This window comes from Rhinolophus ferrumequinum, chromosome 6 (assembly GCF_004115265.2).
Source record: "Rhinolophus ferrumequinum isolate MPI-CBG mRhiFer1 chromosome 6, mRhiFer1_v1.p, whole genome shotgun sequence".
NCBI classification, from domain to species: domain Eukaryota; kingdom Metazoa; phylum Chordata; class Mammalia; order Chiroptera; family Rhinolophidae; genus Rhinolophus; species Rhinolophus ferrumequinum.
Window position 1 is genome coordinate 50903286 of NC_046289.1, and position 15646 is coordinate 50918931.

The following is a 15646-nucleotide window of genomic DNA, read 5'->3' on the forward strand; positions in this document are numbered from 1 at the left end:
CATTAGTATGGTAACATTTGTAACAATTAATGATCCAGTATTGTTAACTAAAGTCAGTCCATAGTTCATTCAGATTCCTTTAGGTTTAACCTAAGGTCCTTTTTCTGTTACAGGATCTCATCTAGGGTACCATATTACATTTAGTTGTCATGTTTCTTTAGTTTCCTCTTTGCTATTAGGGTTTCTCAGACTTTCCTTGTTTTTGAGAACTTTGAAAATTTTGAGTACTGGTCAGGTATATTGTAGGATGCCCCTTTGTTGCAATCTGTCTGATGTTTTTCTCATGATTAGACTGGGGTTATGGATTTTGGGGACAATTTATTTTTATGTCTAGTTTATGATATTTGGACCACCATTTGTGATGCTGCTCATTTTACTGAAGCAGCAGTAAACAGTTCTGGATTGAAAATGGGGTGGGACATACCATGTTTCCCTGAAAATAAGACCAAGTCTTACATTAATTTTTGATCCAAAAGATGTGTTAGGGCTTATGTTCAGGGGATGTCATGCTGAAAAATCATGGTAGGGCTTATTTTCCGGTTAGGCATTATTTTCGGGGAAATACGTTATTACTTGTATTTTATTAATTGGGTTCTTTATCTGATGCCCTTTTCCTTTACTCTGTTAAACTCCCAATTTCAGCTTTTAGAAGCCTTTCTTCTAAGTGCTTCTGAGGAGGGGCTAAGCAAGGACAGAAGGATGGGGGCCAGAGTGGGAAAGAGAAGGGAATCTCTGTTCCTTTAACCTATTTTTTTTTAGCTTGTTAAGGGTACCTGCGTTGACATAACATTGAACAGATTTCTTCTTCATTTCCCTTTGCCCCAGACTACTCGAACTGAGTTTTATGTTTGACTTACATTTTATTTTTTTATAAGGAACTTTATATATTTGGTCTTACTATTTCAATACACACATGAGTACTACCTCCATTTTATAAATGAGAAAACTTGGGTTCAGAGACTTTGACCAACCCAATATCACACAGAACCTTGAATCTGGACCTTTTGACTCCAGGTTTAGTGCATTTGGTAGTTATTTTACTAGTTATTATATACTGTAACATTCTAGCTTTCTCAAGACATTTTTTTTCTTTTTTTAAGATTTTATTAGGGAAGGGGAACAGGACTTTATTGGGGAACAGTGTGTACTTCCCGGACTTTTTCCAAGTCAAGTTGTTGTCCTTTCAATCTAAGTTGTGGAGGGTGCACCTCAGCTTCAGGTCCAGTTGCTGTTGTTAGTTGCAGGGAGCGCAGTCCACCATCCCTTGTGGGAGTTGAGGAATCAAACCAGCAGCCTGTGGTTGAGAGCCCACTGGTCCATGTGGGAATGGAACAGGCAGCCTTCGGCGTTAGGAGCACCGAGCTCCGACCGCCTGAGCCTCCGGGCCGTCCCCAAGACAGTTCTAGTAAGTTGAAGTGTTTCCTGCACCTTAGTAGAGGTGTTATATTGTTGTAATCCATTTCCTTCTTTCTTAAAAGAGCGGAATTATAAAATAGTACTACTCCATAATATTTAGGTATCATTTCGGGTAACTGTCAGGGCATAATGGGAAGAGCACTGCATTGGGAGCTACCGTTTGAGGCTGGGTTTTTTGCTGTTCTGTGTCTATAAACTCAGGTAAATCATTTGCTTCACTTGTTTATTTTTCACTGTAATTTCTTGTCTTTGCTCCTCCTTTGAGACTTAATGTTTCTGCCTATAGATTTAGTAATACTTGCTATTGTCTTGTTTTTAAAATAGTGTTTCATAGGTGATCTGTTCAACTTGTAACCTACTATTGTTTCTTAATCTTTTCATTTGTATTTAGCTTAATTAATTTTGATTCTGTTGTATTATTTAGCTTAATTTCATTTAATTCTGCAGATGTTTCACTATTCAAATATTTGGTAGTTGAAAGGATTTTGTTGTGATATTATTTTAATTTCCACAGAATAGTTACTCAAATGATTAGCTGTTGTTCCTCTTTACTGACTCATTTAAGCTGGGAACTGCAATGAGTGTTGAAGCATTTGAGTAGTAGTTTTCTTGTCTTCAAGTCTTTTTTATACTACTTTTTATTTGTTTGTATTTAATTTCATATTGTACTTGGGTGCTGCCTCCGGTTTCCTTAATGAGGAAAACAGCATCTCCTTCCTCAGCTCCATAATAAGTAGAAACAGCTAGTGAACTGGGCTGACTTGGTGGCTCCCATTTAAAATTATACTGGGCCTAGAAGGGAACCCCCAAAAGGGAGTCTGGTCTCCAAAACAAAGTCAGTCTTGAATATGAATCTGGAAAGATTAAACTTTTCTTTATATGACCACTGTTCTGTGTTAAGCAGGTAGCCTCTTATTTAATTTAGAGACTGAAACATTGGTTCCTTAACAAAGTAAATTCTTTATGTTAAATAATCCCTTGTTCTACTTCATTGCTTCTGACACGCCTTTTGAGGGGCTATTTTTGGGGAGGTTATTAAGGTACATTCTGCTCATGTATTATCCATCTTAATGTTACCAGTTAACTGAATGAATGTAGTCTCAGTTTGGCCAGGTCACTGCATCAGGCGAGCTCTGGAATTCCTCTCCATAGTTAATCCTGAACTATTCAGTATTCCTCTGACCATTTGTGAAGAAATTTTTTTCAGACATTTCATTTGGTAAACATTTGGTAGTCTCTTCTGTTTTTCTTAGAAATTTTAATTTAATTTTACATATTAGGATTTGAGAGCATACAGAGCTTAACATGGATTCTCAAGGTAACCCACAGCCTGTTGAATTCTTAATCTATTGTTTGAAAGTCTAATTGCAAGGCGAGGAGAATTACATCATTAGGATATTGCGCTTAATATTGGCGTTTTGTTCAGGGTGGTCTGGATTGTCCCTTGTAGGATATTTAACATCTCTGGTCCCTACTCATTACATGTGAGTACTGATGCCCAGACATGAAAGTCAAAGAAATGCCCTCAGACATTTCCTAATAACCTATCTGGAAGTGGTACCCCTGTCTGGGTCAGCATTATAGCTCAGATCAATATTGTATGTCAGCATGCTACTATTAAGTTTTAGGCGTTGGGGCTTACCTTACATCAAAACTGTATTCATGGACCCTGTCAAGGTAGTATATTACCTTTGGAGTTTTTCTAATTTGGTGTGGGGTCTGTTTTAAAGTTTCGAACTGATATTCTATGGTGTTAGCTCTTAGACTATCCTATCGATAGAAAAATGTGGTTATACTTCTTTGCAAGTCATTGAGTTATCCATCCATCAGTAATTGCTTTTGACTTGAATTAAAAACATTTTACCCTTCTTATTGTAATTCACAATTGTGTTTTTCAATGATGACATGTAGTAAAATTTTAAAATTATAATATAAAGCAGTTGCTGAACTTTAGTTATGGCTTAGTTATAGGTATATATGATATCTCATCACTAATTGAGTTTCCAGCATATCAAAACTAGTTAACAGTATTTTTAAAAAATTAAACCATAACTTATAAAATTAGATGTAGTGTTTTTCTTCATGTATAATTGAGTTGTTCCAACATATGCTATTAGTCTGTAACAAATATTAAACTTTCCTATAAGCAATCGTCATTAAAAAGCAGTTGTTTAAGAAGTTAAATAAGATATGAATCACAAAGACTATATTTCAGAGAGTACACTCAAATTTATACACTCCCTTGAACTAAATAGACCTTAAAAATACAGAAAAGTATATTATCAGAGTTTTTAATATACGTTATTTATTTTTTAACTGATAAATTTGCAGTGTGAAGTCTTCTATGCTTAATTCAAATTTGACAGTGCTACCTATATTTTGCCGAAAATTAGACTGGGTCTTATATTAATTTTTGCTCCAAATGACGCATTAGGGCTTGTGTTCAGGGGATGTCTTATTTTTTCATGTACAACAATCTACATTTATTCATTTATTCATGTACAAAAATCTACATTTATTCAAATACAGTCATGTCATCTTCTGGAACATCGTCATAACTCTCCAAACCCCAAATTCCAGCTTGAATTTCTTGCGACTCCATTTCCTGTAGAATCATTGGCCCCAATCTCTCATGTCCAGCAATAGAGCTCTCCTTAAATGAGCACTTCTTGTCCATAACCTGCTCGCAGTGCATTGGCAACACAGCTGTCAGTGTTTTATCCCATGAATTCTTCATCCAAGTCATGACCTCTTGCAGGCTAGGCTTCACAGTTTCCACACTGATTACTCTCCATTCTATTTTCAGTGTAGTTGTTGATTTCCATGCGCAAATGGTCCTTGAATGGTCTGTTTATTGCAATATCAAGAGTCTGGAGATAGGCAGTCATTCCTGCGGGAATCCATTATTTGATCAATTGTTCTCTCTGCAAGGAAGTCCTTCATGTCTTTAGCACAGTGAGTGCTGGCTGAATCTCAGACTAGCAGACCTCTTTGGCCACCTCGAAAAACAAATGGCAGCATTAAATTGACTCACTTCCTTATAACTACTTGTGTGCACCAGGCTTTTTCAGTGTCAAGAACATAAATGCCTGCACCACGTTCAACCTTATCTTTCTTGTCCTTAGTGATGATTAGAAGTGGGGCTTTCTTTCCAGCCAGACGAGCTGCCAAAATACAGGTAACACGTGCACTTCCATAACCAGTGGAGGGAATGTAGATTGACGAGGCACCCCTCTGATCAATTGTCGTTTGAGATCCTTGGCCCATAAACACTGCAGTTTCATCCACAGCAATCATGTTTGAGAGTCGGTATTTAGAAAAGTCGATGCCATCAACAAAGGACTTGAATGCAAGTGCACATTTAATAACTTCAGTATCTTCCAGTTTGAACAGTGCTGTCAATCTTAGAGGCAGTTCATACCGCTGATGGAAGCCATCCAGCCAGTGTTGTGATCTTTTGAATTCTTCTGGGCATATTTCTAACTGTGGTGCCATTGCGAGGGCAAATGCTTGAATATCAGCCCTGCGCACAATCAAAGCCTTTGCTCTCCTGTCAGCAATCCATTCACAGATGATGTCTTCCAGCTCAGGAAATAATGGTGGTTGACCTGATCCACACTTGGGCTTCTTAGCATTTCCCTCGTCCACCTGTTGACTGAGGTTGTCGTACTCTGCTCGCCATTTTCGGACCATTGGGAGATCCAACTTCTTCTCTTTGTAGAAAGCTGTAAGATTCTTGCCCCAGGAGTCCTCCACGATTCGTTTCTTGTACTCGAAGGAATAACTCTTTCTTTTTGCACTCATCTTGTCTGGGGTTCAAAATATTATTCCCTTTAAATCTATTAAATCAAGTGTTAATTGAAGACTTACGAGACAGGAGTGGCAACAAAAATGATGACAGTTAAGACTGATGGTCCACACAAAAGCGACGAAAAATTGCAGACACAAAATTCAGAAAACATTTCTTTATTTCACACGAGTGCATTAAGTACGTCCGTTACAACACACGACGTATTATGAAGATTCATATTAGACACAACCATGTCCATTCATTATCAAGTGTGCATGTTATTTGTGCGTTGTGTCTGTACTCCGATTGGTCATTCGGCAATAAGTCTCTAGTTCATCTGTTTACCTCTTGTCCAAAGGCTCCCGCTTGGGTATTTACAAATACTTAATTATAATTTATATTATCATTTATTTTAAGTATTGATGTCAATAATATTTATTTATATTTGTATATTAATATTTTGTAATTCAATACATCCATCGTGTGATGCAGTGGGCGTACTAAATGTGTCTAGCTGACGATCTTAACTTGGGCTTATTTTGGGGGCAGGGCTTATATTACGAGCATCCTGAAAAATCGTGCTAGGCTTATTTTCTGGTTAGGTCTTATTTTCGGGGAAATACAGTACATTGATCAATTTTCATATGACAGATCTTTGCTAAGGCAGGATATTTACTATTTGTTTAAAACTGTAATATGTAATATGTCTATTATTATACACAGAGTGCTTATTCATATTTTTTCTAGTTTCTAGAAATTAATGATATATTCCATAGAATTCATCTCCAAAAGTAGCATAAGAAAATTTATTAAAAATTCATAACTCATTGGCTGTTTCTTATTTTACTCACTTTTTGTGTAGAAAAGGTAGTGAGTTTTGAATATCATAATGGTTCTCAATTCTTTGCTGGTTAAAATCTGCATATGGATCAGTCTTTTGGTTTACTTTTCTGGGGAGCACATTATCATTTCAGTTTCTTAAAACCGGAACAGTAATTCAAATTTGTGTTAGGTTGTCATATACTTTCTAACATTAAAAGAAATGGGCAGCAATTGTAGTGTCATGCCATTCTTGCAGCTCTGTTTTGAATTGCCTTCTAATATATACTTTATCAGGGATTATAAATATTAGATTTTTTTAAATGATTTAATAACTTGGTTGTAACTTTGCATGCAGGTAGAAAGATAATTTGAAATACTTTGATCACTTATCAGAATATCCTAATCCATTTAGTTGTATTTTAATAAAAACCCAAATAGAGATACCTTTAAAATGTGAATGTAAATTAAGAACTTCTCACTAGAAGTCTTTAATAGAGTTATTAAAACAACTGTTTAATAAAAGTTTAGGCTTTTCATTTTTTAGGTTTTCTCAGTACAGTGTACGTAAAGGGATGGCTTGGCCAGCCAGTTTTTGATTTTCATGTTTCTTTTCTTCTTATTTCTTATGTTAATTGCCTTTAGATCTGAAAGCACTTTCATGTTGTTATTAAGCTCTAAAGTTCAGGAACTATTCACAGGTGAACCACAAAATGATTTAATATGTACAATCTAAGTAAAAATATGGGCTTTCTTTTAAAATTTGAAAGTATTCTCAAGACACATTGGAAGATCATAATTCAATTTTTTGAACTTATTTTGAAAAAAATTTCAAACCTGCCAAAAGTTGCAAGAGTAGAGAACTTCCGATAGATTATTATTCAGTTAACATTTTGCCACATTTGCCTTCTCTCCCTTCCTTCACACTCTCTTTCTTCTCTCCCTCCTCCCGTTTTTTACCAATTTGACATAATTCTTTTTTTCAGCTTAAATATTGAGGTGTAATTGACAAATAAAATTGTAAGATATTTAAAATGTATATCATGATGGTTTGATATTTGTATACATTGTGAAAGGATTCCCCCCATCGAGTTAATTAACACATCACCTCACATATTTATCTTGTGAGAGAGTGTGTGTGTGTGTGTGTGTATGTGTGTGTGTGTGTATTCTCATGTTTAAGTTTGCTCCCTTAGCAAATTTCATTTATACAATACAGTGTTGTCAACAAAAGTCATCATGTTGTATATTAGATCCTGAGACCTTATTAATCTTGAAACTGAAAGTTTGTACCCTTTTACCAACCTCTCTCTGTTTTGCCCACTTCCTACCCCCTGGCAACCACTGTTTCTTTTCTTTTTAAAAAATATATTGTATGTTGCCTCTCAGGATAGTGAATCACATACTCCTATGCATCACTGTTATTTGTAGAAGTGATTCTCTCAGAATCTGCTTGAGAATATTTTACTCAACTTTCATTTAACTTAATATGTTTTCCTTTTAAAAAATGAAAAGTTTAGGCTTTGACTCAGTGTAAATAACTGTTATATTCAAATTTAATAGAAACTTAAATATTTGTTTTGCTAAATTAATGGGAGCAAAAAATTTGGGGACAATTTGGTTATGAAGAAGAACATTTTTATAAGGGCTTTTGTACTCCGTCCTGGGAGTTTCTTAATGTGTGCCATTAAAACTTTTATTTGAAATGACTCCCTAATTTTGGACCATGGAAACTTCTGAATATTATTAAAACTTTTATTTGAAATTACTTCCTAATCTCGGACCATAGACACTTTTGAGTAATTGATACATGTGGGCACCAATTATATTTTGAACTCAAAATATTAAATGTTTTAATTTAATATAGCACATATTAAAAAGTATTTTGGGAGGGAAATAGATACTAATTTTGCCATCTTTTGTTCTGAATTAGGAAGTTCTGGAGGAATATGTGAAAAAAGTAAACTCTATTCAGATGGTAAAAAGAAGTCCTTAAATACTGGAATTATTACTGTGCAGAACTATGGGTCTCATGTGCCCCCCAAAGTCTCTCACATTACTTTTGCTCATGAAGTTGGACATAACTTTGGATCTCCAGTAAGTATTGCCTAATTATTAGATTTAAAAAAAGTTGTTAACCTACTTTTCATGTTAAGTGGTTTTTTGTTTGTTTACAGTGAAAACAAATATTTAGTTTTTATATGTCAGAACATAGTCATGCACTTGACCATATTGAAAGGGAGGAAAATATAACATTTGTGATTAAAATATGTCAGCATAACAATGCCAGAATTCTCATAAGGCAAGGAATTTTGTCTATTTCATTCACTTCTATGTCTCCTAGACCTAGAACAGTGTCTGGTACATGATTTATTCAAATATTTGTTGAATGAGATTCACTTTTCATTGTCTAAAAGTACATGGCTATTAATTTTGAATGTTAGCTGATTGTGGAGTGGTGTTTTTTTTGTTTGGTTTCCATTAAAGCATTATTGGGGTTTACTAGATTTGTCTTTGTCTACTGTGGAATAAGATTGATATTTTAAAATCTTTCAGTATGGAAAAATTTTAACATACACAAAAGTAGAGAAAAATAGTATAACAAATTCTCATATGCCTGTCATCCAGAACAGGGGTCTGCATACTTCTTCTGTAAAGGGCCTGTTAGTAAATATTCTAGGCTTTGGGGGTAACAGTTGGTCTCTGTTGCGTATTTTTCTTTGTTGTTTTCTAATCCTTTAAGCATTGAAAAACCATTCTTAGCTTATGTCATATTAAAACTGGTTGTGGGCTGCAGTTTGCCAACCTCTGGTTCAGATTGAACAATTATCAAGGTTTTTCGACAACTCCTGTCTGTATTTCTTCCTTTTTCTTTGTAAGGCATTAGAAGCAAATTCATTTATTCTTACATGTTTTAGTATACATCTCTAAAAAAAAAAATAGACGTTTTCTTACACAATCACAGTGTGGTTATGATATGTGATGAAATGAACAATTTTTTGGTGTCATGTAATACCCAGTCCATTATATTGATTTTCAAGTGACCTGAAGATTAATACACACAGAAATGCAAAATACTGAAAGATAGTCTGTCTATCTTTGATTTTGTCAGGGCTTATTAAAATAACAAGTTTGGGGAATTTTCATTTGAAAAATACATGTAAATTCATTTTACTTGCACCTTATCACATGTAAAAATGGAAATTTTTGTGAATTTACAAAAATACATACTTGTAGATTAAAATCCTCAAATGTGGTTCTCTAATTTTCACCCAGTTTGTAAAATATAACTGCTACTTCACTGAGTTGCAAGTCTTTCCTCTTCTAAATCCCAATCAGAAATTGATAGATTATTATCAACACTCTTAAAGAAAGTATTTAAAATATATTCAATCTCTTTATCTCTTGACTGCTTTTGCGATCTGTTCTTAAAAGAGTAATTGAAATTTTAGAGATGAGCAGAGAACTGTTGTTCATAGTTAATTTACATTTTCAAGGGCACTTAAATGTCCTCTCTCCACTCCCTGTTCTCTTGATTCCAGCCCTTACCAGGAGAATTGCAGTACTCTTCTAACTACTCTTCTGTCCTATAGTCTAGGGCCTCTCAAATCTTAATGTATGGATAAATTACCAAGGATCTTAAAATACAGATTCCGGTCGGGGAGTCTTTGGTGGGGCATGAGTTTCCACATTTCTCAGAAACTCCCAGGTGCTGCTATTGCTGCTGATGTGTAGACCACACTTGGAGCAGGGAATCTAGGCTGTTCTTTTTTCTCTTCCTGTCTAATCTGTTCGCTACCCAGTTGCCAGAGAGGTGTTTTTAGTACAATAACGTGAGATTACTTATTGTCTAATGGACAAATTGGCTCATGTTCTTTGCCTCCCTTGCTATCTTTACCTATCATACCAGACTACTTTTAATGAATCTACCATGCTTCATCACACCCATTCTTTTGTGCATGTTGTTCACGCTACCCTTCATATGCCTAGTAGGTACTTAGTAAGTATTTATTAAGTAATTTAATAGTAAGATCAACCAGAACCACAAATCCCTGAGCCTGTCTTCCTTGGTACCTTTATCTGAAATCTGTCTTTATCTCTCCTGTTACACATCTGTTTACTAGATCAGTGTTACTGTACTTTCGCTGAGTGGTTCGTACTGTCCATTTTACTTACATATTTATCCTATCCCAAATATTTATTGCATGCCTATTGTTAACCATTTTATAAGCTTTGTTGTGGGACTAATTTAATCATAAGTTAGATTTCTCTCTCAATATGAAAATTCTAATATGTACCCATTCTTACCAGGTTAATCTTTGTCTAGGTATAGTTTTGATCATTCTGATCATGTCAACTTCTGTTTACAGCTTACTTCTTAGTACATGTTGATACTACTAATACAATTTCCTATCTTAGCACTTAAGGTTTTCCATAATTTGGGTCCAGGTATGTTTCCAATGTTGTCTCCCCACTCCTGTCAAGTTAAGTAATTTACAGTCCTTTAAAACTTTCCTAAAAAATAAACAAACAAAAAAAACTTTCCTTCTGCCTATTGAAATCTTGATCCATGCTGTTATATAATGTAAATTAATGTGGCCCTTTTGTCAGGCAGTTTGACAGTGTGTATCAAGACCCTTGAAATGTTTGACCTTTTAACTGAGTAACTCTACCACTGAAAATCCAACAAAAAGAAATAAATGCAGAATCTGTCGAAGATTTGTGTACATTTCAACAATAAAAATTAAAAATGTCTCTGTTGCCATTTTATTTATAATAGCAAACAATTGTAAACAGCCTAAATGGCCCCCCACACTAGGAAAGTATCATGGAATGCTCTGCACTCATTTAAAAATTGAGTTTTCCAGTGCTCACCCTACAGTGTTAAACTGAAAGAAGTCATTTATAAAACTGTATACAAGGGGCGGCCGGATGGCTCAGTTGGTTAGAGCACGAAGAGCATGAGCTCTCAACAAGTTTGCCAGTTCAATTCCTGCATGGGATGGTGGGCTGTGCCCCCTGCAAAAGATTGAAAACGGTGACTGGACTTGGAGCTGAGCTGTGCCCTCCACAACTAGATTGAAGGACAGTGATTTGGAGCTGATGGGCCCTGGAGAAACACACTGTTCCCCAATATTCCCCAATAAAATTAAAACAAAACAAAACAAACAAAAAAACTGTACACAAGGCAGAGTACAAATTTTGTATTAAAATATTATATGAGTAGATTCAAGTCATAGGAAATATACCAAAATTTTAATAGTAGTTAGTGTGGTTGGAATGTGAATTTTCCGTTAATCTATTTTTTATTTTCTAAATTTTCTGGAAGAATATATATTGTTTTTATAGTCAGAAAAAAGCTTTTCTCTTTTCTTATAAAACTAAGATTATAGTTTATTTGTAAAACCATTCTCTTTATTTGAACTCTCATAGCACTTTTTGGGGGTACAGTCAAGATGGCCTTTATAGTCTGTTTTGTATTTTGTTTATTTATATGCTTGTTTAATCCCTTTTCTGAGGATGACATATAGCTGGCATACTTGTTTATAATTCCTTCTTTCATGGCTATTAATGATGAGCCATTACAATATCCTCTAGGCTAGTAAAATAATAATCGATTAGTGGTATCTGTAATGGATTTATGGGGCAGAGAGTCAGACTAGGCAGGGACATCAAAATTTGCTCTCCCTTTTAAATAGTAAGTCCTTGGAGGCCTAAAGACAGTGCTTACTGAACTCTTCTTTATATGTTCATAGTATATTTCAGTTCGTCCGTGTATAACATTGGATACTTATATACAGAGGGCACTAAAAAAATGTATACACATTTTAAGAAAGGAAAAAACTATTAAATTGTAATATTCAATATATACCGATAACAAAAGATGAATACAAGTCACATTTGACTTCTGCAATTACAAGAGGTGCTGAAAGTGGTTACCATCAGCGTCCAGACACTTCTGATTACGGCAAACTACTACTTGAGCAACGTTGATCAGTGTCCACTTGTATACATTTTTTTGGCACCCCTGGTATTTATTGAATTGAAAGATGGTAAAATATCCTGTGATAACATCAAGAGTTATACAGTATTGGGATTTTTTTCTTTCTAAAATTCTAATGCTGAGAATAATCCTAGTGTGATACATTGTCAGAAACCATATTGAATTCTGTAGAATGAAAACATAAAGCAAGATGATATTGGTAAATAGTAAAGAGTTGTTAAATGCTCAACCTAGGTTCAGGAGAAAGGCAGGAGTTATCAGGAAATATAAAGGTGACAGTAGAGGCCATATTTTTAATAGTTGCTTCAGATTAGGGAGTAGAAAATGAAAGTGGGCTCTCCTGGGCCCTGAGAAGAAACAATGCCTTCGGCCATTCCTTTTCTTTCCGGAGTGTTGGGTTGTATAGTATTCAAAACAATTTAATTGAAACAGAACTATTACTTTAGGACCCATTGGTCTTTACCCTTTCTGACAGTTGAGGAACATTTTGATATTTGTTTTGTTTTTAAATGCACTGAATGAGCAGGGGGACCTGTTATAAGCTGGTAGTGTTCTCTTTCCTGATCTCAGTGTTGGTCATGTAAATATGTTTACTTTGACAAAATTCATGGAGCTGTGGTTTGGTACTTTTCTATATGTATCTGATACTTCAATAATACTTAGCAACACCATTAGCTATTTCTGTGCCTGTGCATGTATGTCTCCTGTTTCATTCTGCAAAGCAATGTTTTGGTTTTACCTCTTGGCTTTTCTTAATTTTTATATAAAAATAGAGCATTGTGTTTCTATCCCTTTCCAGCATTTACTTAATCTTTCTTACATAATAATTAATAAGTCAATTCTCTTAAATGCCTATTCTTTTTTGTTTCCCGTCTTTCCCCACCTCTGTCTACACTAGCCATAACGTGTAATTTAATATGTATTTTAAAGAATATTTAGTAGTTTTTAAGTAGTTTATATTCCTGTTACTAATTTTAAAAGTAGGTGAACTTATTTTTAAGAGACTCTGATTATACTTTGTTCTCCATTCTACTCGCTAAGTACAAAGCTATAAGTTGTGGTTAGACCTTCACTGATTTTCCCTTTTAAGGGAAAGCTATAAGTTGTGGTTAGACCTTCACTGATTTTCCCTTTTAAGGGAAAATGGCCCTTAAAAGAGCAAATTGTTTTCTTTTTCACAGTCTCAAACAGTTGTAAGATCTTTTCTAAAGGAGAGTCTGCAAGATTCCATTGTTCTTCTGATGAGAAAATGACATTTAATCAGATGACCTGAAAACCTTATTTTGCTTCCTGTTTATGTAACTCTATATTCTGTTTGACAGCATGATTCTGGAACAGAGTGCACTCCAGGAGAATCTAAGAATTTAGGACAAAAAGAAAATGGCAATTACATCATGTATGCAAGAGCAACATCTGGGGACAAACTTAACAACAATAAATTCTCACTCTGTAGTATTAGAAATATAAGCCAAGTTCTTGAGAAGAAGAGAAACAACTGTTTTGTTGGTATGTATATTTTTCAATACTCAAACATTTTATTATGAGTATTTTCAAAGTTGAAAGAATTACATAGTGAACACTTACGTATCCACTGCCTATGTTTTATGATTGTTAACACTTTGCTGTATTTGCTTTATCACATATTTATCAATCTATCCATCCCTCAATCCATATTTTTGGTTGCAATTTAAAATGGATTGCATCGCTATACTTCACCCCTAAACATTTCAGCCTACAGATCATTAATTAGAGTTCAATATTGTTTGTGATTCTTTTATTTTTTACATAAGTGACATGAACAAATCTTAAGTCCACCATTTGATGAGCTTTTACAAATAGCTTATCAGTATAACCTATCAAGATACAGAACATTTCTATCACACCAGAAAATTCTTTTGTTTCCCTTACCAATCAATCTCTGCTCCCAGTGCACCCACAGAGGCAACCATTATTCTGATTTATTTCACCATAACTAAATTTTGCTCATTTTACTTCATATAAATGGAATCATACAGCCTTTTATGGAAGGCTGCTTTCACTCAGCATATTTTGAGATTCTTCATTAATATTTTGTTCCATTTTCATGCTGAGTAATACTGCCCTATATCACAGTTTGCTTGCTCATCCACTCTCCTACTGATAAACACCTGGGCTTTTCAGGTTTGGATCAACATGAATAAAACTGCTATGAAATTCTTTTTTTTTTCTTATTGTGATAATATATATAACATAAATTAGTATTTAAATTAACTTTAAGTATATAGTTCAGTGGCATTAAATATATTGACAACGTTGTATAACTAACGACTATCCATTTCCAAACTTTTTTCATCATTCCAATTAGAAATTCTGTAACCATTAAGCAATAACTCCTTTTCCCCTCTATCCCCATTTCCTGGTATCCTCTAATCTATTTTCTGTTTCTATAAATTTGCCGATTTTAGGTACCTCATATAAATGGGATCATATAATATTTGTCCCTGTGTGATTCTGGCTTATTTCACTTAGTGTAATATTTTCAATATTCATCCAAGTTGTAGCATGTGTTAGATTGCCATAACTTTTTTATGGCTGAATAATATTCCATTGTATAGATATAACATATTTTGTGTATCCAGTCATCTATTATGCCTCTCTTGTGACATTTAATGTTCTAAATATTCTACCTTGTATTATGATTTTTTGGGTTCTTGTCCTATTTCTCAAGATTATAAGTTACTTGAGGGCAAAATCAAGGCTGCTCACCTTGCACATGAAGAACACTCAAAGATGGATTTAAACATGATAGCAAAGTGGTAGTTTTTCTAAAGCTTCTTGATGTGGAAATGCTACATAGACTGTTTATTTGTAAACCAGGTTTTCACAATAAACTTTCTGGTTGAAGTTGACTTTGAAAAATGCATATTACTTTGTAGGTGTCATGGGAAGTAAATTTGGTTCTTAAATTATAACGAAATATGTACCCATTATAATTTTTGCATTTAAACAGCACTTTTTCTGTGTGTTTAAGCTTTTAGCAATTAGCTGATTTAAAGTACTATTTTTATGTGAGATATAAATTAATGTGTAATAAATATTGCATCAAAGGTTTTGTTTTTATCATTTTTCCTTCTTAATTAGATGTCACATGGATTAAAAAATGATTATTACTAGACTTTAGAAAAACTATTGTTGTTTACTATGTGCATGCATCTAGTTTTAGAGAACAGAAGAGATGGTATAAAATGAAAGAGAGGGATGGAGCTTCAATTACCTCTAAGATTTCCTTTAATATTTGATGTGGTTAAAGATAAGGAATGAACTTTCTAAATATAAAGCTAGTCTTTCTAGAATAATTTTTATTCACATATCCCTTGTGTTGAATTCCTGTGTTTGAGATTTGTTCCCTTCTACTTACTTATTTCTTAATTTCAAGTCTATATTATGGTTGTTTTCCACATTGATTTGGTATAGAAAGGAAAGAAAAAGATTTTTAGGTCTTAAAAGACCTGGGTTTAGTCTGTGTTTTGCTCATACTGGGACATCTGATTTCTAGCAAGGCACAAACTCTCTGGAAGTTAGTTTTCTATAAAATAAATTCATTTGATTCTTCTCATTTCCCTGCAAATGCTGAAGTT

The 15646-nt window shown here is 34.2% G+C and overlaps 1 protein-coding gene across 1 annotated transcript in view; it reads left to right on the forward strand.

Moving 5' to 3' along the window:
- ADAM10 (ADAM metallopeptidase domain 10) overlaps positions 1–15646 on the forward strand; it is a 111529-nt gene that overhangs the window by 77093 nt on the left and 18790 nt on the right. The window contains exons 9-10 of the mRNA XM_033108452.1: positions 7959–8122; positions 13352–13535. Of these exons, the coding sequence (XP_032964343.1) occupies positions 7959–8122; positions 13352–13535 (348 nt within the window). The remainder of the gene's footprint in view (positions 1–7958; positions 8123–13351; positions 13536–15646) is intronic.